Here is a 25733-nt window from a genome sequence, read left to right as displayed (position 1 = left end):
TGGGGGGGGGGGGGGGGTAGAACTGCAGGGTCAACATCGGTCTAGACTCTAGAAGAAGGGTCAGAGATGTACTGTCTGATAGGAGAGGTTAACTGCAGGGTCAACGTCGGTCTAGACTCTAGAAGAAGGGTCAGAGATGTACTGTCTGATAGGAGAGGTTAACTGCAGGGTCAACATCGGTCTAGACTCTAGAAGAAGGGTCTTACCCTAAAGCTCATCTCCTCCCCTGCCTGCAGGTAGACCTGGTTCCTGTGATGTCGTCTCCTTAGCTCCTCCCATAACTCCTCCAGCCGAATCAAGAAGTCCTGGATCTTAGAGTTGCCGGGGTGCTGGGCTCTGATTAACCCTCTACCCTCCTGCAGGTTAGACACAGACAGTAGGTTAGACTAGGGTGTTTTTAAATCACTGATGACGTATTTTGAGGCTGATTCACTGACCTGTCAATGTTTTTAATTTGCTGTTTTATGATTTTGTTATACTCTTGTGAATTCTATGTTTTTTTTATTAGATTACCTGTAGTTTTTCATGTTGTCTGTCTGTAAATGTGTAATGACTTGGTGCTGCGTATCTATTATATTTATTGTAAGATGTAGTTGAGGTTTATGAATGATTTTTCCCAAATACAATGCTTTTAGTTTTATAAATATTTAGGGCTAATTTATTCCTTGCAATCCATTCTGAATAACTGCAGCTCTTTGTTTAAGGGTTGCAGTCATTTAAGTCGCCATAGTAGCTGGTATGTATAGTGTTGAGTCAGCCGCATACATAGACACAATGGCTTTACTCAAAGCCATTGGCATGTCGTTAGTAAAGATTGAGAAAAGTTGGGGGCCGAGATAGCTGCCCTGGGGAATTCCTGATTCTACCTGGATTATGTTGAGGCTTCCATTAAATAACACCTTCTGTGTTCTGTTAGACATGTTACTCTTTATCCACAATATCCACAATATAGTAGGGGGTGTAAAATATAACATATATTTTTTTCCAGCTCAAACTACAATTGATATTGTTAAAAGCCGCACTGAAATCTAACAAAACAGTCCCCGCAATATTTTTATCATCAATTTCTCTCAGCCAATCAACAGTCCTTTTCTGTGCTTGTTAAATTTCCTACATAAGGGTGGCAGTTCCCATATGGTTGATGAAGATCTCCATATTGCAGATGTACAGTCCCTTACTAGACGTCCTCTAATGTTATTAAAATAGGCCGATGGCCTCAAGTCATCCCCCAGGGCCCGGTCTTCGGGGAGTCATCAAAGTCTCTCGGACGTTTGGTTTCCACAATTTTTAAAAATGTTGACATTTTTCTGCTGTACTTGAAAATTCCACCAGATGGCAACTGGCTTCTTATTGCAAATGGACAAAATATCACCAAATGCACATTTGTCGTAAACGTAAAAGACTTCGAAGACGAAACTCGGTGAGCATAGGTTTGACCAAATGTACTTTTAACCCAGAAACAAGATGGCATCGAGGCCTCAACGCTCTTTGAGTTGATGCCCATTTTCTGGGATTAAAGGTAAAAAAAAACGGTAATACAATGCTAATTTGACTGCTTCATGTCAAAGTACATGAACCTACAGTGTAAAAATAGAACTAGCCATTTATCTATCGTACACACAGTCAATGTGGAGTGACACAGTGTGGGGCTTACAGACACACAGTGTAACGATCGTCTGTCGTGGAAGAAGAGGAATATCAATGCGCAATATCAATGAGACAGCCTGGTGCGGGGGGCTGCCACCGGAGGGCTGGTGCGTGGAGGGGGCACCAGACTGTGGAGGCACACTGGAGGTCTCAAGCACCGAGCCTGCACAACCCTACCTGGCTGGATACTCCCCGTAGCCAGGCCAGTGCGGCGAGGTGGAATAGACCGCACTGGGCTGTGCTGGCGAACCGGAGACACCATGCGTTGGGCTGTTGCCATGTACCCCGGCCCGAGGAGACGCACTGGAGACCAGATGCTCTGAGCCGGCTTCATGGCACCTGGCTCGATGCCCACTCTAGCCCGGCCGATACGAGGCGCTGCGATGTAACGCACCGGGCTATGCCTGCGCACCGGGGACCCCGTGCGCCTCACGGCATAACACGGTGCCTTCCCTGTCCACCTCTCTCCACGGTAAGCACGGGGAGTTGGCGCAGGTCTCCTACCTGACTTTGCCACACTCCCCGTGTGCCTTCTTCCCCAAAATTGGGGGGCTGCCTCTCGTCCCAGCCGCGCTGCCGTACTAGCTCCTCATAATGGCGCCTCTCGGCTTTCGCTGCCTCCAGCTCTGCCTTGGGGCGGCGATATTCCCCAGCCTGTGCCCAGGGTCCCTTGCCGTCAAGTATCTCCTCCCATGTCCAGGAGTCTGGAGATTTCTGCTGCTGCCCGATACCACGCTGCTTGGTCCTTTGGTGGGTGGTGATTCTGTAACAATCGTCTGTTGTGGAAGAAGAGGAGGACCAATGTGCAGCGTGGAAAGTGTCCATATTGATAATTTATTACCATAAACACAACAACAAAATAACGAGAACGAACGAAACGAAACAGTCCTGTACGGTGAATACACAAAACAGGAAACAATCACCCACACAGGTGGGAAAAGGCTACCTAAGTATGATTCTCAATCAGAGACAACGAACGACACCTGCCTCTGATTGAGAACCATACCAGGCCAAACACAAAAATACCACATAGAAAAAGGAACATAGACAACCCACCCAACTCACGCCCTGACCATACTAAAACAAAGACATAAGAAACTAACTCAGAACGTGACACACAGAGCCTGCAATAGTTACCTGCGTTCGAACCATCAAATAACCATAAAACCAAGAGCTCTGAAACTTTATAAACCTGTCATAGGTCTTAAGTTGGTTGTGCACAGTGAATTATGTGGTTCTAGGTGGTTCTCAGGCCAAGAAACAGCCTTGTACATTTGCAATAACTTCAATTCATTTTGACCATCGCGAAAATGACGACATTTAGAAAAGTCCCAGAGTCACAAGACTAGGTGTGTTGAAACCGCCTCGGCCCATAGACCCTAACGTTTCTGTCCAATAGCTCATTCAAGGACCCTGTAGCAATGCCCGGAAAAGTGGATTTTCAGCACCAATTAAGGTCGCTGCTCGGGCTCTTAATGACCTATTGAGCCGAAACTCGGGATTCGGGGTCGCCTCAGCTAGACCTACTGTCACGTTCTGACCATAGTTATGTTGTGTTTTCCTTGTTTTAGTGTTGGTCAGGACGTGAGCTGGGTGGGCATTCTATGTTGTGTGTCTAGTTTGTCCGTTTCCATGTATGGACTGATATGGTTCTCAATCAGAGGCAGGTGTTAGTCATTGTCTCTGATTGGGAACCATATTTAGGTAGCCTGTTTTGTGTTGGGGGTTTGTGGGTGGTTGTTTCCTGTCTTTGTGTTCTCTACACCAGATAGGACTGTTTTGTGTTGGGGTTTGTGGGTGGCTGTTTCCTGTCTTTGTGTTCTCTGCACCAGATAGGACTGTTTTGTGTTGGGGTTTGTGGGTGGTTGTTTCCTGTCTTTGTGTTCTCTGCACCAGATAGGACTGTTTTGTGATGGGGTTTGTGGGTGGTTGTTTCCTGTCTTTGTGTTCTCTGCACCTGATAGGACTGTTTTGTGTTGGGGTTTGTGGGTGGTTGTTTCCTGTCTTTGTGTTCTCTGCACCAGATAGGACTGTTTCGGGCTTTGCCACATTTGTTATTTTGTAATTGTGTTCATGTTTAGTTTCTCTTATTAAACACCATGAACTCTAACCACGCTGCGTTTTGGTCCTCCTCTCCTTTGACGGAAGAAAGCCATTACACCTACACATAATGTCAGAACTGGACCCGCAGCTAGAACATGACTACGTGTTTTATGTTTTTATTATGGTTTAAATAGAAGGTGCTGTGAATTTTGGGCCTGCTCTGAAATATGTGATAGTTGGCTTCTAACCGAGTGGGACAAAGTGGGTTTGGTGTCAGTTTGTATCAGTTTGGTGGTAGAATGATATCTTATTAACTGATGGAAGCTCACTTGGTTGCTGACTTTTGTGCATTTGCAATAAGACTCAACATTGAAAAAACATCACCAAATGGACACGATGAAATCAACACAACGAGCGATGGAGAGGAACCACTATCACTGCCCGGCCATCCTGAGTTCATTGGGCCAGTCAATTTTGCATTTCTGCAGTATTTTTGAGCATGTCAAATTCATGATGGTAAATGCCCAACATATTGCAAATGGACAGCTGTGCGCTTAGTGATTGGAACGGGTTACGAGGAGCACATTTTTCAAATGGTTTTGAATGACTTTAGGAGGGTGCAAGGGGTCCACGAATGGGTAGGTAGCACCCCCCACCTGTGCCCATCCAATAGGGGGTTCCTCTTGTCATTTTGGAAATGTTTCACTTCTCTCTCACCATGCATATCAAATACACCTGCTAGGTTGAACATTGACGAATACGCTGATTCGGTGAGCAAGTTCATTAGAAAGTGCATCGGTGATGTTATACCCACAGCAACGATTAAAACATTCCCAAAACAGAAACCGTGGATTTATGGCAACATTCGCGCGAAACTGAAAGCGCGAACCACTGCTTTTAATCAGGGAAAGGTGACCGGAAACATGACCGAATACAAACAGTGTAGCTCTTCCCTCCGCAAGGTAATCAAACAAGCTAAGCGTCAGTATAGAGACAAAGTAGAGTCGCAATTCAATGGCTGAGACACTAGAGGTATGTGGCAGGGTCTACAGTCAATCATGGATTACATAAAGAAAACCAGCCCCGTCGCGGACCAGGATGTCTTGCTCCCAGACAGACTAAATAACTTTTTTTGCTCGCTTTGAGGACAATACAGTGCCACTGACTCGGCCCGCTACCAAAACCTCCGGATTCTCCTTCACTGCAGCCGACATGAGTAAAACATTTAAACGTGTTAACCCTCGCAAGGCTGCAGGCCCAGACAGCATCCCCAGCCGCGTCCTCAGAGCATGCACAGACCAGCTGGCTGGTGTGTTTACGGACATATTCAATCAATCCTTATCCCAGTCCGCTGTTCCCACATGCTTCAAGAGGGCCACCATTGTTCCTGTTCCCAAGAAAGCTAAGGTAACTGAACTAAATGACTACCGCCCCGTAGCACTCACTTCTGTCATCATGAAGTGATTTGAGAGACTAGTCAAGGACCATATCACCTCCACCCTACCTGACACCCTAGACCCACTCCAATTTGCTTACCGCCCCAATAGGTCCACAGACAACGCAATCGCAACCACACTGCATACTGCCCCAACCCATCTGGACAAGAGGAATACTTATGTGAGAATGCTGTTCATCGACTACAGCTCAGCATTTAACACCATAGTATCCTCTAAACTCGTCATCAAGCTTGAGACCCTGGGTCTCGACCACATCCTGTGCAACTGGGTACTGGATTTCCTGACGGGCCGCCCCCAGGTAGTGAGGGTAGGTAACAACATCTCCACCCCATTGATCCTCAACACTGGGGCCCCACAAGGGTGCGTTCTCAGCCCTCTCCTGTACTCCCTGTTCACCCACGACAGCGTGGCCATGCACGCCTCCAACTCAATCATCAAGTTTGCGGACGACACTACAGTAGTAGGCTTGATTACCAACAACGACGAGATGGCCTACAGGGAGGAGGTGAGGGCCCTCGGAGTGTGGTGTCAGGAAAATAACCTCACACTCAACGTCAACAAAACAAAGGAGATGATTGTGGACTTCAGGAAACAGCAGAGGGAGCACCCCCCTATCCACATCGACGGGACAGTAGTGGAGAGGGTAGTAAGTTTTAGTTCCTCGGCGTACACATCACGGACAAACTGAATTGCTCCACCCACACAGACAGCGTTGTGAAGAAGTCGCAGCAGCGCCTCTTCAACCTCAGGAGTCAAAACCACTAACAAACTTCTACAGATGCACAATCGAGAGCATCCTGTCGGGCTATATCACCGCCTGGTACGGCAACTGCTCCACACACAGCCATAAGGCTCTCCAGAGGGTAGTGAGGTCTGCACAACGCATCACCGGGGGCAAACTACCTGCCCTCCAGGACACCTACACCACCCGATGTCACAGGAAGGCCATAAAGAGCATCAAGGACAACAACCACCCGAGCCATTCCCTGTTCACCTGCTATCATCCAGAAGGCAAGGTCAGTACAGGTGCATCAGAGCAGGGACCGAGAGACTGAAAACAGCTTCTATCTCAAGGCCATCAGACTGTTAAACAGCCACCACTAACATTGAGTGGCTGCTGCCAACATACTGACTCAACTCCAGCCACTTTAATAATGGGAATTGATGTAAAAAATGTGTCACTAGCCACTTTAAACAATGCCACTTAATATAATGTTTACATACCCTACATTTCTAATCTCGTATGTATATGTATATACTGTACTCTATATCATCTACTGCATCTTTATGTAATACATGTATCACTAGCCACTTTAAACTTTGCCACTTTGTTTACATACCCTACATTACTCATGTCATATGTATATACTGTACTCGATACCATCTACTGCATCTTGCCTATGCCGTTCTGTACCATCACTCATTCATACATCTTTATGTACATATTCTTTATCCCTTTACACTTGTGTGTATAAGGTAGTAGTTGTGGAATTGTTAGGTTAGATTACTGCATTGTCAGTACAGGTTCCTCAAAGCTGGGACAGAGAGACTGAAAAACAACCTCTTTCTCAAAGCCATCAGACTGTGAAACAGCCATCACAAACCGGCTACCACCCGGCTACTCAACCCTGCACCTCAGAGGCTGCTACCAAGAAGAAAACAACAAAAACAATCAAATCAAATAGTATTTGTCATATGCGCCGAATACAACAGGTGTAGACCTAACCATGAAATGCTTACTTACAAGCCCTTAATCAACAATGCAGTTTTAAGAAAAATTAGAGTTGGCACCACACTTCTAGGTCTCTCTCTAGACCTCCCTATAGGCTGTCTCATCGTGTCTGTGATCAGGCCTACCACCGTTGTCGTCAGCAAACTTAATGATGGTGTTGGAGTCGTGCTGGGCCACGCAGTCATGGGTAAACAGGGAGTAGAGGAGGGGACTAAGCATGAACCACTGAGGGGTCGCGTGTTGAGGATCAATGTGGCAGATGTGTTGTTGCCTACCCTTAGGTCCTGGGGGCGGCCAGTCAGGAAGTCCAGGATCCAGTTGCAGAGGGAGGTGTTTAGTCCCAGGGTCCTTAGCTTAGTGATGAGCTTTGAGGGCACTATGGTGTTGAACGCTGAGCTATAGTCAATGAATAGCATTCTCACATAGGTGTCCCTTTAGTCGAAGTGGGAAAGGGCAGTGTGGAGTGCAATAGAGATTACATCATCTGTGGATCTGTTGGGGATGTATGCAAATTGGAGTGGGTCTAGGGTTTCTGGGATGATGGTCTGCTGAGCTTCCTTTTGTAGTCCGTAATAGTTTGCAAGCCCTGCTAATCCAACGAGCATCGGAGCCGGTGTAGTCGGATTCAATCTTAGTCCTGTATTTCTTATAAGCGTTCGGGTTAGCGTCCCGTTACTTGAAAGCGGCAGCTCTACCCTTTAGCTCAGTGCGAATGTTGCCTATAATCCATGGCTTCTGGTCAGGGTATGTACGTACGGTCACTGTGGGGACAAAGTCATCAATGCACTTATTGATGAAGCTGACTCCTCAATGCCATCGGATGAGTCCTGGAATATATTCAAATCTGTGTTAGCAAAACAGTCCTGTAGCTTAGCATCCATGTCATCTGACCACTTCCGTATTGAGCGAGTCACTGGTACTTCCTGCTTTAGTTTTTGCTTTTAAGCTGGAATCAGGAGGATATAATTATGGTCAGATTTAGCAAATGGAGGACAAGGGAGAGCTTTGTACGTATCACTGTGTGTGGAATAAAGGTGGTCTAGAGTTTTTTTCCCTCTTGTTGCACATGTAACATGCTGGCTTGACCAGGGCCCATAGGGACTAGGGTGCTATTTGACCAGGGCCCATAGGGACTAGGATGCTATTTGACCAGGGCCCATAAGGAATAGGGTGCCATTTGACCAGGGCCCATAGGGAATAGGGTGCAATTGGACCAAGGCCCATAAGGAATAGGGTGCCATTTGACCAGGGCCCATAGGGAATAGGGTGCCATTTGACCAGGGCCCATAAGGAATAGGGTGCCATTTGACCAGGGCCCATAAGGAATAGGGTGCCATTTGACCAGGGCCCATAAGGAATAGGGTGCCATTTGACCAGGGCCCATAAGGAATAGGGTGCCATTTGACCAGGGCCCATAAGGAATAGGGTGCCATTTGACCAGGGCCCATGAGGAATAGGGTGCCATTTGACCAGGGCCCATAGGGAATAGGGTGCCATTTGACCAGGGCCCATAGGGAATAGGGTGCCATTTGACCAGGGCCCATAGGGAATAGGGTGCAATTGGACCAAGGCCCATATGGAATGGGTGCAATTTGGGACGCAGATTCCTCTTTCTGAACTGCTGTCCTTCCTGGAGAGAACAGCGGCCTGAGTCAGGTGGCCAGACTCTAGGAACTGAAGAACACTACAGTTTGGTGTGAAATGTATCTGTAACTGCCTGTAGCTGTCAGAAGCCCACCAACGGCACAGTAATCATATGGATCATTTAAAGCATTATGGTTAATGGTCAGTTTCACTCTGATCGTAACACAAAGAGTCCATCTACATGGTGCTGTTATTATAGTGTCTCAGGGCTAGGGAGAGAGATGGTGGTAAGAGATGATGGTTAAACAGATGACAATGAAACCCAAATGACACCCTATTAGTGCCATTTGGGAAGTACCCTATAATTCACCTTCACAACTCCAGTGAAACAGCTAGAGGTCTCTTGCAGACTTCTAAGGAGTACTTTGAGTGAAAGGCTCTAGTGAAGTGCTCTAACGAAGGGCTTGACCACAGAATGAAACAAAACATGATACTGTATCTCTTTGGGCTCGTCTACGACTTTCATGTCAACTTACCATCAAAACCTGAAATCACTTGGAAACCACAAAAGCGTATTTGCATAACATTAAAATATGATGTCATCTCTCCTCAGAGAGAGGAGTCTTTAAATGTAAGAGCTCCCTGGAGACGTGTAGTGACATGGAGGTATTGCTGTGCTCCTCTAACCAGGTCTCTGCTTCTCCCCCTCCTGGCCAGGCCTCTCCTCCTAACCAGGCCTCTCCTCCTAACCAGGCCTCCCCTACTAACCAGGCCTCCTCTGCTCCACTCCTAACCAGGCCTCCTCTGCTCTTCTCCTAAACAGGCCTCCCCTCCTGACCAGGCCTCCTCTGCTCTTCTCCTAACCAGGCCTCCCCTCCTGACCAGGCCTCCCCTCCAAACCAGGCTTCCTCTGCTCTTCTCCTAACCAGGCCTCCCCTCCTAACCATGCCTCCTCTGCTCTTCTCCTAACCAGGCCTCCTCTGCTCTTCTCCTAACCAGGCCTCTCCTCCTAACCAGGCCTCCCCTCCAAACCAGGCCTCCCCTCCTAACCAGGCCTCCTCTGCACCCCTCCTCAACAGGCCTCCTCTGCACCCCTCCTAAACAGGCCTCCTCTGCTCTTCTCCTAACCAGGCCTCCCCTCCTAACTAGGCCTCCCCTTCAAACCAGGCCTCCCCTCCTAACCAGGCCTCCCCTTCAAACCAGGCCTGTCCTCCTAACCAGGCCTCCTCTGCTCCCCTCCTAACCAGGCCTCTGCTCATCTCCTCCATAGCATACAGACCATAATGACCTCGCACAGGAAGTTATGTTTCTTTGTTTCTTCCTGCTGCTTCCTGTTTTGACCTGATAATAAAAACAATGTCCTGTCGATCCAAATCTAGCTATTTTTTACACCCACAAAGCATGGGAAGCTGATATATGCAACTTTTCCACATGGATTTCTGTAATTTATTAATCATTTGACCCCATCAAAGTTCTATAAGCCAAGGTTGCTAAGGACCAATGTATCACTGGTAGCCTAGCAACCGAACAGGTCAGATAGACAGGAAACAGTTATAATTGGCTACAGTAACGATGACAATGTATCCAATAACCAATTATGCTGAACTGAATCTTGTAATACCCTATTCCTCTAGTTCCTCTCTACCACGGAAGTGAGTTGCAGAAAGCTGAGATTATTTACAGAGCAACCAAGAGACAGACAGGCTATTTTAAATAGACCCAGAAAGGCAGGCAGACAGACAGCCTGCCACGAGACACACAGGCAAACTGCCACGAGAGATAGACCAGCTGAAGACTGCCTGATTGGTTGGCTGGTTGTTCTGTACTGCCTGGTTGGCTGGCTGGTTGTTCTGTACTGGGTTAGTGTTGTTCTGCCTGGTTGGGTGGCTGTTTATTCTGTACTGGGTTAGTGTTGTTCTGCCTGGTTGGGTGGCTGGTTGTTCTGTACTGGGTTAGTGTTGTTCTGCCTGGTTGGGTGGCTGGTTGTTCTGTACTGGGTTAGTGTTGTTCTGCCTGGTTGGCTGGCTGGTTGTTCTGTACTGGGTTAGTGTTGTTCTGCCTGGTTGGCTGGCTGGTTATTCTGTACTGGGTTAGTGTTGTTCTGCCTGGTTGGCTGGCTGGTTGTTCTGTACTGGGTTAGTGTTGTTCTGCCTGGTTGGGTGGCTGGTTGTTCTGTACTGGGTTAGTGTTGTTCTGCCTGGTTGGGTGGCTGGTTGTTCTGTACTGGGTTAGTGTTGTTCTGCCTGGTTGGCTGGCTGGTTGTTGTGTACTGGGTTAGGGTTGTTCTGCCTGGTTGGCTGGCTGGTTGTTGTGTACTGGGTTAGGGTTGTTCTGCCTGGTTGGCTGGCTGGTTGTTGTGTACTGGGTTAGTGTTGTTCTGCCTGGTTGGCTGGCTGGTTGTTGTGTACTGGGTTAGGGTTGTTCTGCCTGGTTGGCTGGCTGGTTGTTGTGTACTGGGTTAGTGTTGTTCTGCCTGGTTGGCTGGCTGGTTGTTGTGTACTGGGTTAGGGTTGTTCTGCCTGGTTGGCTGGCTGGTTGTTCTGTACTGGGTTAGTGTTGTTCTGCCTGGTTGGGTGGCTGGTTGTTCTGTACTGGGTTAGTGTTGTTCTGCCTGGTTGGCTGGCTGGTTGTTGTGTACTGGGTTAGGGTTAGGGTTACTCTTCAGGAGGCATGAAGACATGGAGCCAGACAATGATGTCATCCACAAATAATTTCTTCCCTTTTGGCTGTTCCCTCACTACCGCCCCTCCCATCACCCCTCCTCTTCTTCCTCCCATTGCCTCTCCCCTTCTCCCCCTCTCTACTCTTCTCCCAGACCTCCCCCTCCTCCTTGACTTCCCTCCTGCGCTTCATAGCTCATACTCGGGACAGAATCTAAATAACTCAACATTCTGTTCTGCTCTAAGGATTATGGGACAAGGTCTCCATTCCTTCTCCCTGACATGATGCTTGTTTTTCTGCCAACCCATTACTGCAGTGCTTGCTCAAGCTGATCAGGCATGTATTAACCAACATGAAAACACTAATCAAATCAATCTATTGACCATGTGTTATGAACTAAAAACATTAGTTTGACTGTGGTTGCTGAGGGTACTGTCCCTTTAAGGATGATTGGTTCCTACCTGTAGTACTTCCTGGTTAAAGAGGCAGGTGATTGGTTCTTACCTGTCGTACTTCCTGGTTAAAGAGAAAGGTGATTGGTTCCTACCTGTAGTACTTCCTGGTTAAAGAGAAAGGTGATTGGTTCCTACCTGTAGTACTTCCTGGTTAAAGAGGGAAGTGCGTTGGGTGTAGCTGTCATTCTGGGCTACCACTACTGTCTCAGCATCTCTGTCTTTCCTTGGGGACCTTGCTCTGGGCCCCAATGTCTGTAGGAACCCAAACATGCTGCCATGGTCCTTTAAGGCAAAAAATACAACATTTAGTGGATCAAGAGGAGGCACAGTAACCTACTTCCGGAGCCTTAGCAGTGTGTTGGTGCATGGTTACTCCTCTCTGAGTGAAGCCTCACCACTGGTTCAAGCCATAACAGACATGAGCCAATCAGGCCCCCAGCATTCAACCATAATCACCTCACTTGAGGAGAATGTTAAACTGTCCACTTAAATAGTTACTGTAATTGCACATTTAAACATGTGTCAGACCAGACTGGCCCCCTTATGTCTGTAAACAAACCCTACTGTCCGCAATCTGAGCAGGATAAAGTGAACAGTACCTGCACCACTTTCTGAGCAGGATAAAGTGAACAGTACCTGCACTACTTTCTGAGCAGGATAAAGTGAACAGTACCTGCACTACTTTCTCTAACACTTGCAGACTATATCTCCAAGTAATGTAGGCTCTTCACTATTTAGGAAACATTTGGGAGAACAGGGGTGGGTTGCACAAACATGGTTTAAATTAATATAGGGTTAGAGCTAATCTAGGTTTATAATTAATCAGAGATGTGATGCACCACATAATTTTAAATCTGGATTGGTAAATCTATGATTAACAGATTCAAACTGTGATTAGTGATATGTTACACCAATGTATGAGGTATTTTGTGAGTTGAAACAAAGTAGCTGGAGCTTCTTAGGCCTAACCCAGGGTAAACTGTCTGTTGCTCAGGCCCTGAAGCCAGGATATGCTTATAATTGGTACCATTGGAAAGAAAACACTTTGAATTTTGTAGACATGTTAAAATAATGTAGGAGAATATAGCACAATATATATGGTAGGAGAAAATCCAAAGAAAAACCACCCAGAATTTGTATATTTTGAGAGACGAACCTCTTAGAAAATGCAAGAGAAAGGTCCAATTGTAAAATAGCTCCCTGGATGCAATTCCTATGGCTTCGACAGGGTGTCAGCAGTCTATGTTCAAGGTTTCAGGCTTGTAACTTCAAAAACTATTAAGAAATGAGGACACAGTCTTGTAAATCTGTGTTTTTGTGCACCATGCCGAAGTTGCGAAACCTGCTAAAATCGGTTTCATATTGAACATACTTCTTTCCGAAATAAATAGTATAGTTTGATTACATTTTAGGGTGTCTGAGGAGTGAATAGAAATGTATTTTGACTTGTTGAAACAAAGTTTAGGGGTACATTTTCAGATTTCTTTCTCTGCAAGTTGAATGAGTGGGTTACTCAAATTGATGGTGCCAACTAAACAGACTTTTTGGGATATAAAAATGATTTTTATCTAACAAAACGACACTACATATTATAGCTGGGACCCTTTGGATGACAAATCAGAGGAAGATTTTCAAAAAGTATGTGAATATTTAATCTTTATATGTGAATGTATGAAACCTGTACCGGTGGAAGAATATTTTGATGTGGGGCATTGTCCTCAAACAATCGCATGGCATGTTTTCGCTGTAATAGCTATTGTAAATCAGACAGTGCAGTTATATTAACAAGAATTTAAGCTTTCAGACGATATAAGACACTTACTTGTACGTACCTAAATGTTTAATATCCATAATAGCTATTAGAATTATTTGAATTACACGCCCTCCAGTTTCACCGGAAGTTATCCCGCTAGCGGGACACCGATCCTTATAGTCTACTTGACAAATGAGGCAACAAAGTTGCTGTTCCTTAATAACAATGTAGCACTGCTGCAACTCCTTCATGAAAGGATCTCATGGGGTTTACTGGTTTAAAATTAAATGTGTTATTTGCCAGTACTAAACAGAAAATGCATTTGTTAGCGAACGTTAGCTACTGTAGCTAGGCTAGCTGGCATTAAAATATAACTTATTATTGTCATTTCTTCTTCAGGATTGGTGGGTCCCCTGCGGGACGGTTGAGCTAACGTAGGCTAATGTGATTAGCATGAGGTTGTAAGTAACAAGAACATTTCCCAGGACATAGACATATCTGATATTGGCAGAAAGCTTAAATTCTTGTCAATCTAACTGCACTGTCCAATTTACAGTAGCTATTATAGTGAAAGAATACCACTAAAAGTTATTAATAAACCAATTAGGCACATTTGGGCAGTCTTGATACAAAACTTTGAATAGAAATGCAATGATTCATTGGATCAGACTTAAACTAGCACATACACTGCTTCTATCTAGTGGCCAATATATAAATTGCACCTGTGCTGGAATAATACATTATAGTCTTTCTCCTGCAATTCAAAGATGATGGTACAAAAGTAATACAAAATAAACAGTTGTTTTTTCTTTGTATTATCCTTTACCAGATCTAATGTGTTATATTCTCCTACATGTCTTCCACAAACCTCTAAGTGTTTCCTTTTAAATGGTACCAAGAAAATGCAAATACTTGCTTCAGGGCCTGAGAAAAAAAAATAGGCCGATCCTTAATAGGGTTGAATATTATTTAGCCATTTATTATTTGCTCACTAGCCACCTGATCATGGCATGTAAAATAACTTTAAATTTCTCAGCTTATGAAAGAAACCTCTTGTCACAGATGAAGGAGGAATTTAGTAAAATACTGAGCTGATGGAGGAATTTAATAACGTACTGAGCTGATGGAGGAATTTAATAACGTACTGAGCTGATGGAGGAATTTAGTAAAATACTGAGCTGATGGAGGACTTTAATAACGTACTGAGCTGATGGAGGAATTTAGTAAAATACTGAGCTGATGGAGGAATTTAGTAACGTACTGAGCTGATGGAGGAATTTAGTAACGTACTGAGCTGATGGAGGAATTTAGTAACGTACTGAGCTGATGGAGGGATTTAGTAACGTACTGAGCTGATGGAGGGATTTAGTAAAATACTGAGCTGATGGAGGAATTTAGTAACGTACTGAGCTGATGGAGGAATTTAGTAACGTACTGAGCTGATGGAGGAATTTAGTAACGTACTGAGCTGATGGAGGGATTTAGTAAAATTCTGAGCTGATGGAGGAATTTTGTAAAGTACTGAGCTGATGGAGGAATTTAGTAAAATACTGAGCTGATGGAGGAATTTAATAACGTACTGAGCTGATGGAGGAATTTAGTAACGTACTGAGCTGATGGAGGAATTTAGTAACATACTGAGCTGATGGAGGGATTTTGTAAAATACTGAGCTGATGGAGGAATTTAGTAACGTACTGAGCTGATGGAGGAATTTAGTAAAATACTGAGCTGATGGAGGAATTTAATAACGTACTGAGCTGATGGAGGAATTTAGTAACGTACTGAGCTGATGGAGGAATTTAGTAACGTACTGAGCTGATGGAGGGATTTAGTAAAATACTGAGCTGATGGAGGAATTTAGTAACGTACTGAGCTGATGGAGGGATTTAGTAAAATACTGAGCTGATGGAGGAATTTAGTAACGTACTGAGCTGATGGAGGAATTTAGTAAAATACTGAGCTGATGGAGGAATTTAATAACGTACTGAGCTGATGGAGGAATTTAGTAACGTACTGAGCTGATGGAGGAATTTAGTAACGTACTGAGCTGATGGAGGGATTTAGTAAAATACTGAGCTGATGGAGGAATTTAGTAACGTACTGAGCTGATGGAGGAATTTAGTAACGTACTGAGCTGATGGAGGATGTTAGTAACGTACTGAGCTGATGGAGGAATTTGGTTACATACTGAGCTGAGGGAGGAATTTAGTAACATACTGAGTTGATGGAGGAATTTAGTAAAATACTGAGCTGATGGGGAAATGTTGTTACATAGTGAGCTGATGGAGGAATTTAGTAAAATACTGAGCTGATGGAGGAATTTAGTAAAATACTGAGCTGATGGAGGAATTTAATAACGTACTGAGCTGATGGAGGAATTTAGTAACGTACTGAGCTGATGGAGGAATTTAGTAACATACTGAGCTGATGGAGGGATTTTGTAAAATACTGAGCTGATGGAGGAATTTAGTAACGTACTGAGCTGATGGAGGAATTTAGTAAAATACTGAGCTGATGGAGGAATTTAATAACGTACTGAGCTGATGGAGGAATTTAGTAACGTACTGAGCTGATGGAGGAATTTAGTAACGTACTGAGCTGATGGAGGGATTTAGTAAAATACTGAGCTGATGGAGGAATTTAGTAACGTACTGAGCTGATGGAGGGATTTAGTAAAATACTGAGCTGATGGAGGAATTTAGTAACGTACTGAGCTGATGGAGGAATTTAGTAAAATACTGAGCTGATGGAGGAATTTAATAACGTACTGAGCTGATGGAGGAATTTAGTAACGTACTGAGCTGATGGAGGAATTTAGTAACGTACTGAGCTGATGGAGGGATTTAGTAAAATACTGAGCTGATGGAGGAATTTAGTAACGTACTGAGCTGATGGAGGAATTTAGTAACGTACTGAGCTGATGGAGGATGTTAGTAACGTACTGAGCTGATGGAGGAATTTGGTTACATACTGAGCTGAGGGAGGAATTTAGTAACATACTGAGTTGATGGAGGAATTTAGTAAAATACTGAGCTGATGGGGAAATGTTGTTACATAGTGAGCTGATGGAGGAATTTAGTAAAATACTGAGCAAAAAGAGTAGTTTCAGAAAAACAGCACTTCCTGAATGGATTTTCCTCAGGTTTTCACCTGCCATATCAGTTCTGTTATACTCACAGACAATATTTTGACAGTTTATGCCAATTATATGCATATTCTAGCTTCTGGGCCTGAGAAATAGGCAGTTTACTATGGGCACGTTTTTCATCCAAACATCAAAATACCGCCCCCTAGCCTAAAGAGGTTCTATGATGAATGGATGATTCCCCAGGTGTTTACCCCTCTCCTTAACCTCTATGATGACTAGATGACAAAATGATTCCCAGCTGTTTGCCCCTCTCCTTAACCTTTATGATTACCAGGTGATTCCCAGCTGTTTACCCCTCTCCTTAATCTCTACGGTGACTAGATGACTAGATGATTCCCAGCTGTTTACCCCTCTCCTTAACCTCTATGATGACTAGATGATTAGATGATTCCCCATCTGTTTACCCCTCTCCTTAACCTCTATGATGACTAGATGATTCCCAGCTGTTTACCCCTCTCCTTAACCTCTATGATGACTAGATGATTCCCAGCTGTTTGCCCCTCTCCTTAACCTCTATGATGACTAGAAGATTCCCAGCTGTTTGCCCCTCTCCTTAACCTCTATGATGACCTGATGACTAGATGATTCCCAGCTGTTTACCCCTCTCCTTAACCTCTATGATGACTACATGATTCCCAGCTGTTTGCCCCTCTCCTTAACCTCTATGATGAATAGATGACTAGATGATTCCCAGCTGTTTGCCCCTCTCCTCAACCTCTATGATGACTAGATGATTCCCAGCTGTTTGCCCCTCTCCTTAATCTCTATGATGATTAGATGATTCCCAGCTGTATATCACTCTCCTTAACCTCTATGATGACTAGATGATTCCCAGATATGTGCCCCTCTCCTTAACCTCTATGATGACTAGATGATTCCCAGATATGTGCCCCTCTCCTTAACCTCTATGATGACTAGATGATTCCCAGCTTTTTGCCCCTCTCCTTAACCTCTATGATGACTAGATGATTCCCAGCTGTTTGCCCCTCATCTTAACCTCTATGACGACTAGAGGATTCCCAGCTGTATACCCTCTCCTTAACCTCTATGATGACTAGATGATTCCCAGCTGTTTGCCCCTCATCTTAACCTCTATGACGACTAGATGATTCCCAGCTGTTTGCCCCTCTCCTTAACCTCTATGATGATTAGATGACTAGATGATTCCCAGCTGTTTGCCCCTCTCCTTAACCTCTATGTTGACTAGATGACTAGATGATTCCCAGATGTTTGCCCCTCTCCTTAACCTCTATGATGATTAGATGACTAGATGATTCCCAGCTGTTTGCCCCTCTCCTTAACCTCTATGTTGACTAGATGACTAGATGATTCCCAGATGTTTACCCCTCTCCTTAACCTCTATGATGACTAGATGACTAGATGATTAGATGATTAGATGATTCCCAGCTGTTTACCCCTCTCCTTAACCTCTATGATGACTAGATGACTAGATGATTCCCCAGCTGTTTGCCCCTCTCCTTAACCTCTATGATGACTAGATGACTAGATGCATTTTGATTCTGCCCTGTCTCCACTCTTTTGATCTGGTGCATCCAGTTCCACCCTGTATGGTATTGAGAATAACAAAGCCTTAACAAAATGATTTAATACAGATAGCCTAATTCGGAATTGTACGTGTCTATCAAAATATAATATTGCATTTTACAAAATGTTCTCAAACAAGGTTATCCTCACAGCATTCCCATCCTCACAGCATTCCCATTGGCAGCAGGTTGCACCTGGCCATCTTCTTCATTGTCCTTAGGTAGATCCTCCTCAGTCTCCTCATGTAGGTCCTCCTCAGGTAGGTCCTCCTCAGGTAGGTCCTCCTCAATCTCCTCAGGTAGGTCCTCCTCAGGTAGGTCCTCCTCAGTCTCCTCAGGTAGGTCCTTCTCAGTCTCCTCAGGTAGGTCCTCCTCAGCCTCCTCAGGTAGGATCCGCCTTGTCTTTGCCAATGTTATACAGAACTGCCACTGCAATAACGATTGTCAGGGTAGTGTCCTTCTTCGTGAGGCGCCCCTCCTTTAGGCACGGGAATCTTTTCTTCCACACTCCAAAAACTCTCTCTGTGAGATCTCTTGTCAGGATATGAGAGGTGGTGTATTCTCTATGAGATCTCTTGTCAGAATATGAGAGGTGGTGTATTCTCTCTGAGATCTCTTGTCAGGATATGAGAGGTTGTGTATTCTCTAAGAGGTCTCTTGTCAGGATATGAGAGGCTTTGTATTCTCTATGAGGTCTCTTGTCAGGATATGAGAGGTGGTGTATTCTCTCTCTTCAGGTGTCTGGGCTGTTCAAACGGGAGCCATAAGGCACCCATGACAGGCATATCCATACCCCATTTCCAGCATTGCACACAGACAACTATTGTTAAAGATTCTGCTGTCATGGGTGGATCCTGGCCATCTAGCTACGATGTTGGTGAGCTGACTTTTGTCATCACAGACAGCCTGCAAGTTGATTGAGTATCATGACCTGATCTGTTTCACTTGTCTTCGTGCTTGTCTCCACCCCCCTCCAGGTGTCGCCCATCTTCCCCATTACCCATTATCCATTATCGGGAACCTGTAGGGTGTTTCTCGCACAGTGTTCTCTCATCATCGAGCTGCAGCCCTCCGCCTTCCCCTTGGACTGCTTGAAGACAGCGTACCTCATCCTGCTGATGTCCGGGAGGGCTCTCACCTGGGCTACGGCCTTGTGGGAGCAACAGTCAGCCGTATGATTCAGTCTAGAGGAGTTTGTGGCGGAGGTGAAGAAGGTTCTCGATTCTCCATTGTCCCAGAGAGAGGCTGACCATGAGTTACTCCAGCTTCGGCAAGACTCCCGCAGTGTTGCAGACAATGAGGTGGATTTCCGCACATTGGCAGCTGAGTGTGCCTGGAACCCGGAATCGCAGTTCGACACGTTGCTGCACAGATTATTGGAGGAAGTGAAGGACGAGCTAGCAGCCCGGGAACTACCGACGGATCTCAACTTGCTCATTGCCTTGACCATCTGGATTGATGGCCGGCTACAGGAAATTAGGAAGGAGAGAAGGTCCGATTCCACTTGCCGCCAGGCTCACCGGTAGGGGCGAGTCCTCTGGTGGGTCATACGGAGAACTTTTCCTCACATCAGCCTGGATTACTGTCCTCTGCCTGCCCTGACTCTGAGGCTGCCTGCCGTTCTGTACCTTTCGGACTCTGCTCTGAATTACTGACCTCTGCCTGCCCTTGACCTGTCGTTTCCCTTCCCCCTGTGTCTTTGTAATGACTTTTGTTACTTCGAAACTGTCTGTATCTGCATCTTCTCCTGAGCCTTGACATTGATCAGTATCCTTTCCAGTTACGGAATAGTTCTCCATTCTCACCACCAGGGTTAGAAATCAGAATGTGTGCACAGTCTATTGCTCCTAGTACACCTGGGAATATAACTCTTCTGTCAAATCCAGCTGCTGTTTCCTCTGTAGGACTGGAATCTAGCTCTCCTGTCAAATCCAGCTACCGTTTCCTCTGTAGGACTGGAATCTAGCTTTCCTGTCAAATCCAGCTACTGTTTCCTCTGTAGGACTGGAATCTAGCTCTTCTGTCAAATCCAGCTGCTGTTTCATCTGTAGGACTGGAATCTAGCTCCTCTGTCAGATCCAGCTACTGTTTCCTCTGTAGGACTGGGATCTAGCTCTCCTGTCAAATCCAGCTACTGTTTCCTCTGTCGGACTGGGATCTAGCTCTCCTGTCAAATCCAGCTACTGTTTCCTCTGTAGGACTGGAATCTAGCTCTTCTGTCAAATCCATACTGGGTTGCAAAGGAGCAAGATAAATAAATAAATACAGTATGGAGACGAGGTAGGTAGATACAGTAGATGGACTGTTTACAGATGGGCTATGTACTTAAAACCTCTTGCGACGAGCAAACCCGTATCCGGGAGCGTAATCATAGCCTCAAACGCATTAGCATAACGCAGCGGACATAAATACGCAAACAATCGCAAATGAAATGAAATAAATATATTCAAACACAAGCTTAGCCTTTTGTTAACAACACTGTCATCTCAGATTTTCAAAATATGTGTTACAGCCAACGCTAGACAAGCATTTGTGTAAGTTTATCATGGCATGATGCTATGCTAGGCTCTGCTGGCAGCAGGCAACATTTTCACGAAAATAAGAAAAGCAACCAAATTAAATAATTTACCTTTGAAGAACTTCAGATGCTTTCACTCCGGAGACTCCCAGTTAGATAGCAAATGTTCCTTTTTTCCCAAAATATTATTTTTGTAGGCGAAATAGCTCCCGTTTCTTCATCATGCTTGGCTGAGAAATCGACCGGAAAATGCTGCAACTATAACGCCAAACGTTTTTCTAAATTTGCTCCATAATATCGACAGAAACATGGCAAACGTTGTTTAGGATCCATCCTCAAGGTGTTTTTAACATATATATTCGATAATATATCCGTCGAGGCAATTGGTTTCTCATAAGAAGCGATTGGAAAAATGGCTACCTCAGTATTTTACGCGCAATTTTTTGCGGAAGACACCATGTGACCACATGCTTACAGCCATTCTTCAATGGAAATGCCTAAAAAGACGTCACAATGCTGTAGACACCTTGGGGAAAACGTGGAAAACGTAAGCTCATTCATAGCTCATTCACAGCCATCACAGTCATTGGCATGAGGCGGTTTCAAAAAATGCGACACTTCCTGGTTGGATTTTTATCTGGGTTTCGCCTGTAACATCAGTTCTGTGGCACTCACAGACAATATCTTTGCCGTTTTGGAAACGTCAGAGTGTTTTCTTTCCAAAGCTGTCAATTATATGCATAATCTAGCATCTTTTTGTGACAAAATATCTTGTTTAAAACGGGAACGTTTTTCATCCAAACATTTTAATAGCTCCCCCTAATGCATAACTGGTTTTAACTAGTGAGGAAGATATGAGTCTCCAGCTTCAGTGATTTTTGCAGTTTGTTCCAGTTATTAGCAGCAGAGAACTGGAAGGAAAGGCGGCCAAAGGATGAATTGGCTTTGGGGGTGACCAGTGAGATATACCTGCTGGAGCGCATGCTAGGAGTGGGGGCTGCTATGGTGACCAGTGAGCTGAGATAAGGTGGAACTTTACCTAGCCGAGACTTGTAGTGATCATTTTGTGATCCGCTTGTGTCGTGAATTCCGTCTCATTCCATTTCAAATCTCATTCCATTTTCGACAACACATTCCAGGTAAATAACCCACACAGAACGTGACTTTTCCAGTCATGTTTGGTTTCACTGCAATCAACTGGTTTGTTTGTAACACAATCAAACCTGATGGGCCATTTCACAGGACGTATTGACTGAAAGAAACCGATTTGAAGACAACAAGTCATGACATCATTGTGCACCAATGATTTGCCCACTGTTTCGTTGATTGACTGTCTTTCAACCCAATGACCACTGATCGTCTTGAAATCTAGCTGGGCCAATGAGCTGAGCTAAACGGCAATACACCATGTTTATGTGTTGCAAGACCAACCCATGTAGTAAGCTCCAGCCTAAAGAGAGTCATTCGCTATTGAAGTTTCATACCGGAAGGAGAAACATATTACGCACTGCATTGTTTGGTAAACACGCAGATTAAGCTGTTTATATATCAATCATTATGGCGACTAAGTCAGGGAATAAATAAATGTCTAGATATACAGATGTACACAGATGAATTCGGCTCCACAGTAATGTCTCTTATCGATGGCGGTTATGATATCATTTAGTACCTTGAGCGTGGCTGAGGTGCACCCGTGACCAGCTCTGAAACCAGATTGCATAGTGGAGAAGGTATAGTGGGATTTGAAATGCTCGGTAATCTGTTTGTTATCTCGACTACCGAAGACCTTTGAAAGGTAGGGTAGGATAGATATAGGTCTGTAGCAGTTTTGGTCAGTAGTGTCTCACCCTTTAAAGAGGGGGATGACCGCTGTAGCTATCCAATCTTTGGGAATCTCAGATAATACAAAAGAGAGGTTGAACAGGCTAGTGATATGGGTTGCAACAATTTCGGCAGATCATTTTAGAAAGAGAGGGTCCAGATTGTCTAGTCCGACTGATTTGTAGGGGTCCAGATTTTGCAGCTCTTTCAGACCATCAGCCATCTGGATTTGGGTGAAGGAGAAGTTGCTGTGGGAGGTGCAGGGCTGTTGACCGGGGTAGGGGTAGAGGTAGCCAGGTGGAAAGCATAGCCAGCCGTAGAAAAATGCTTATTGAAATTCTTAATTATAGTTGATTTATTGGTGGTGAAAGTGTTTCCTAGCCTCAGTGCAGTGGGCAGCTGGGAGGAGGTGCTCTTATTCTTCAAGGAGTTTACAGTGTGCCAGACTTTTTTGAGTTTGTGCTACAGGATGCAAATTTCTGTCTGAAAAAGCTAACCTTAGCTTTCCTAACTGCCTGTGTATATTGGTTCCTAACTTCCCTGAAAAGTTGCGTATCACGGGGGCTATTCGATGCTAATGCAGAATGCCACAGGATGGTTTTGTGCTGGTCAAGGGCAGTCAGGTCTGGAGAGAACCAAGGGCTATATCAGTTCCTGGCTCTACATTTTTTGAAAGGGGCATGCTTATTTAGGATGGTGAGGAAGGAACTTTTAAAGATTGACCAGGCATCCTCTACTGACGGGATGAGGTCAATATCCTTCCAGGATACCCGGGCCAGGTCGATTAGAAAGGCCTGCTCGCTGAAGTGTTCTAGGGAGCGTTTGACAGTGATGAGGGGTGGTCGTTTGACCGCGAACCCATTACGGATGCAGGTGATGAGGCAGTGATCGCTGAGATCTTGGTTGAAAACAGCAGAGGTGTATTTGGAGGGCAAGTTGGTTAGGATGATACCTATGAGGGTGCCCGTGTTTACAGATTTGAGTTGTACCTGGTGGTTTTATTGATAATTTGTGTGAGATTGAGGGCATCAAGCATAGATTGTTTGATGTCCGGGGTGTTAAGCATGTTCAAGTTTAGGTCACCTAGCAGCACGAGCTCTGAAGATAGATGGGTGGCAATCAGTTCACATATGGTGTCCAGAGCACAGCTGGGGGCCGAGGGAGGTCTATAACAAGCGGCAACAGTGAGAGACTTGTTTCTGGAAAGGTGTATTTTTAAAAGTAGAAGTTTGAATTGTTTGGGTACAGACCTGGATAGTAAGACAGAACTCTGCAGGCTATCTCTGCAGTAGATTTAAACTCCTTTGGCAGTTCTATCTTGTCGGAAAATGTTAAATGGAAATTTCAGTGTTTTTGGTGGACTTCCTGAGCCAGGATTCAGACACGGCTAGGACATCCGGTTTGGCAGAGTGTGCTAAAGCAGTGAATAAAACAAACTTAGGAAGGAGGCTTCTAATGTTAACATGCATAAAACCAAGGCTTTTTCGGTTACAGAAGTCAACAAATGAGAGCGACTGGAAAGTAGGAGTGGAGCTAGGCACATCACCAGAGGAACAGAGGAGGAATAGGATAAGGGTACGGCTAAAGTTTAAAAGGACTGGTCGCCTAGTTCGTTCAAAACAGAGAGTAAAAGTAGCAGGTTTCTGGGTGCGGTAGAATAGATTCAAGGCATAATGTACAGACAAAGGTATGGTAGGATGTGAATACAGTGGAGGGAAACCTAGGCATTGAGTAATGATGAGAGATATATTGTCTCTAGGGATATCATTTAAACCAGGTGATGTCACCAAATGTGTTGGAGGTGGAATTGAAGTGTTCACTAAGGTGTATTGAGCAGGGCTAGTGGCTCTACAGTGAAATAAGGCAATAAATACTAACCAAAACAGCAATGGACAAGGCTTATTGACGTTAGGGAGAGGCGTGCGTTTCCGAGTAATCATGGGAGTCCAGTGAGTGGCTTCAGGCTGTTAGAGGGCCAGGGCTAGCAGCTAGCAGAAGGGCCTTAGAAGGATGTCGCGACGGAAGAAAGTCCGTTGTGGCCCCCTCGTGCTGAATATGTCGGCAGACGGATCAGCAGGGCTCCTTGTGGTAAGCCAAGCCATTTGGCAAAACAGGTATAGTGGCTGAAGAATTTTGTCCAATGGGCCTCTTAAGCTAACAGTCCGGTGTTCTCTAGACATCTAACGTTAGCGGGCTGTGGCTAGAAGTGCCACGGAGCTAGTTTGAGTACCCCCTCGAGCAGATTTCGTCGGTAGTCCAGTCGTGAAGGCTCGGCGGAGTTCTGTACCAAATACCGGCAGTAGGTGGGGGTCTGGGCCAGTTCTCAAAAAGGGTGTTATAGCCCAGGAGTTGCTGTTGGGCTTTTTCTGCTAACCGGGATTTGGGCCTAGCATGGGCTAGCTCCAGGCTAATTGGTGCTAGCTGCGGGACAGGGACGTGACGTTAAACCAGGAATAGTCACTCGGATTGCAGCTAGCTAGCTGTGATGGTCCAGGTGAAAAGGTTCAGAGCTTGCGGTAGGAATCTGGGGATATGGAGAGAAATAGGTCCGGTATGCTCTGTTTTGAATCGCATTGTACAAACTAGCGAGAGCTTTCCAAGCTAAAGGTTAGCTGATGACCGCTAGCAGCGTTTAGCTGACTATTAGCTAGTTAGCCAGTTAGCTGTTGGGGAATACCGGTTCAGAGGTGGATAGGAATGATTTAGAAGAGACAGATCCACACCACATTGGGTGAGGCGGGTTGCAGGAGAGTATTTTGAAGTTGAGGTTTAAAAAAATATAAAAGATAGCCAATGAAAAAATATACAAAAAGATGTATACAAGACGAAGTACAAAGATGTCTGACTGCTATGCCATCTTGGAGCCATCTTTGACTACAATCCTCCAGGCGGTTGATTTGTCGAGGCCAAACTGGACACTCTGGCCACAATCCTGCAGACGGTTGACTTGTGGAGGCCAAACTGGACACTCTGACCACAATCCTGCAGACGGTTGACTTTTGGAGGCCAGACTGAACACTCTGACCACAATCCGGCAGACGGTTGACTTGTGGAGGCCAATAAGGTCCCTGTCCACCATCTGGAAACATCCAGTTACATAGAACCGTAGGGCCACCAGGAGCTGAAGTAGTGGGGGTACAGCCTCGATCCTATCACTCCCATACTTCATGGTTGGTCCAACCTTTCTTTTCAGTTGCATTACAGAGTCCTTGGAGAAGTGGTATCTCCTTGGAAACTCATAATTATCATTAAACTCAGGATTCAACCTGTCTCCTACTGTTCTTTGAGGAACTCTGTTGTTCTGATCTCTCCACAGTAGATATCCTGTCATTTTATCAGTTCAACCACATCAAGTGGCAGTTTAGAATT

General features: G+C 45.1%; 1 protein-coding gene across 10 annotated transcripts in view; it reads right to left on the bottom strand.

Annotated features, from left to right (window-relative positions):
- Nucleotides 1–25733, bottom strand: part of LOC110491220 (uncharacterized) — a 94232-nt gene that overhangs the window by 51219 nt on the left and 17280 nt on the right. For 6 of the 10 annotated variants that reach the window (XM_036945893.2, XM_036945894.2, XM_036945897.2 and 3 more), the window contains exons 2-3: nt 11715–11861; nt 207–356 (exon numbers count right to left, since the gene is read on the bottom strand). In XM_036945893.2, coding sequence (XP_036801788.2) covers nt 207–356; nt 11715–11861 — 297 coding nt within the window. The remainder of the gene's footprint in view (nt 1–206; nt 357–11714; nt 11862–25733) is intronic. The other 4 variants (XM_036945898.2, XM_090201688.1, XM_090201689.1 and 1 more) reach the window with 1 other exon arrangement.

This window comes from Oncorhynchus mykiss, chromosome 16, assembly GCF_057628025.1.
Source record: "Oncorhynchus mykiss isolate SJ-2025 chromosome 16, ASM5762802v1, whole genome shotgun sequence".
Classification (NCBI taxonomy): Eukaryota; Metazoa; Chordata; class Actinopteri; order Salmoniformes; family Salmonidae; genus Oncorhynchus; species Oncorhynchus mykiss.
Note: the sequence above shows the minus strand (reverse complement) of the source record. Positions and strands in the feature narration are given on the sequence as shown.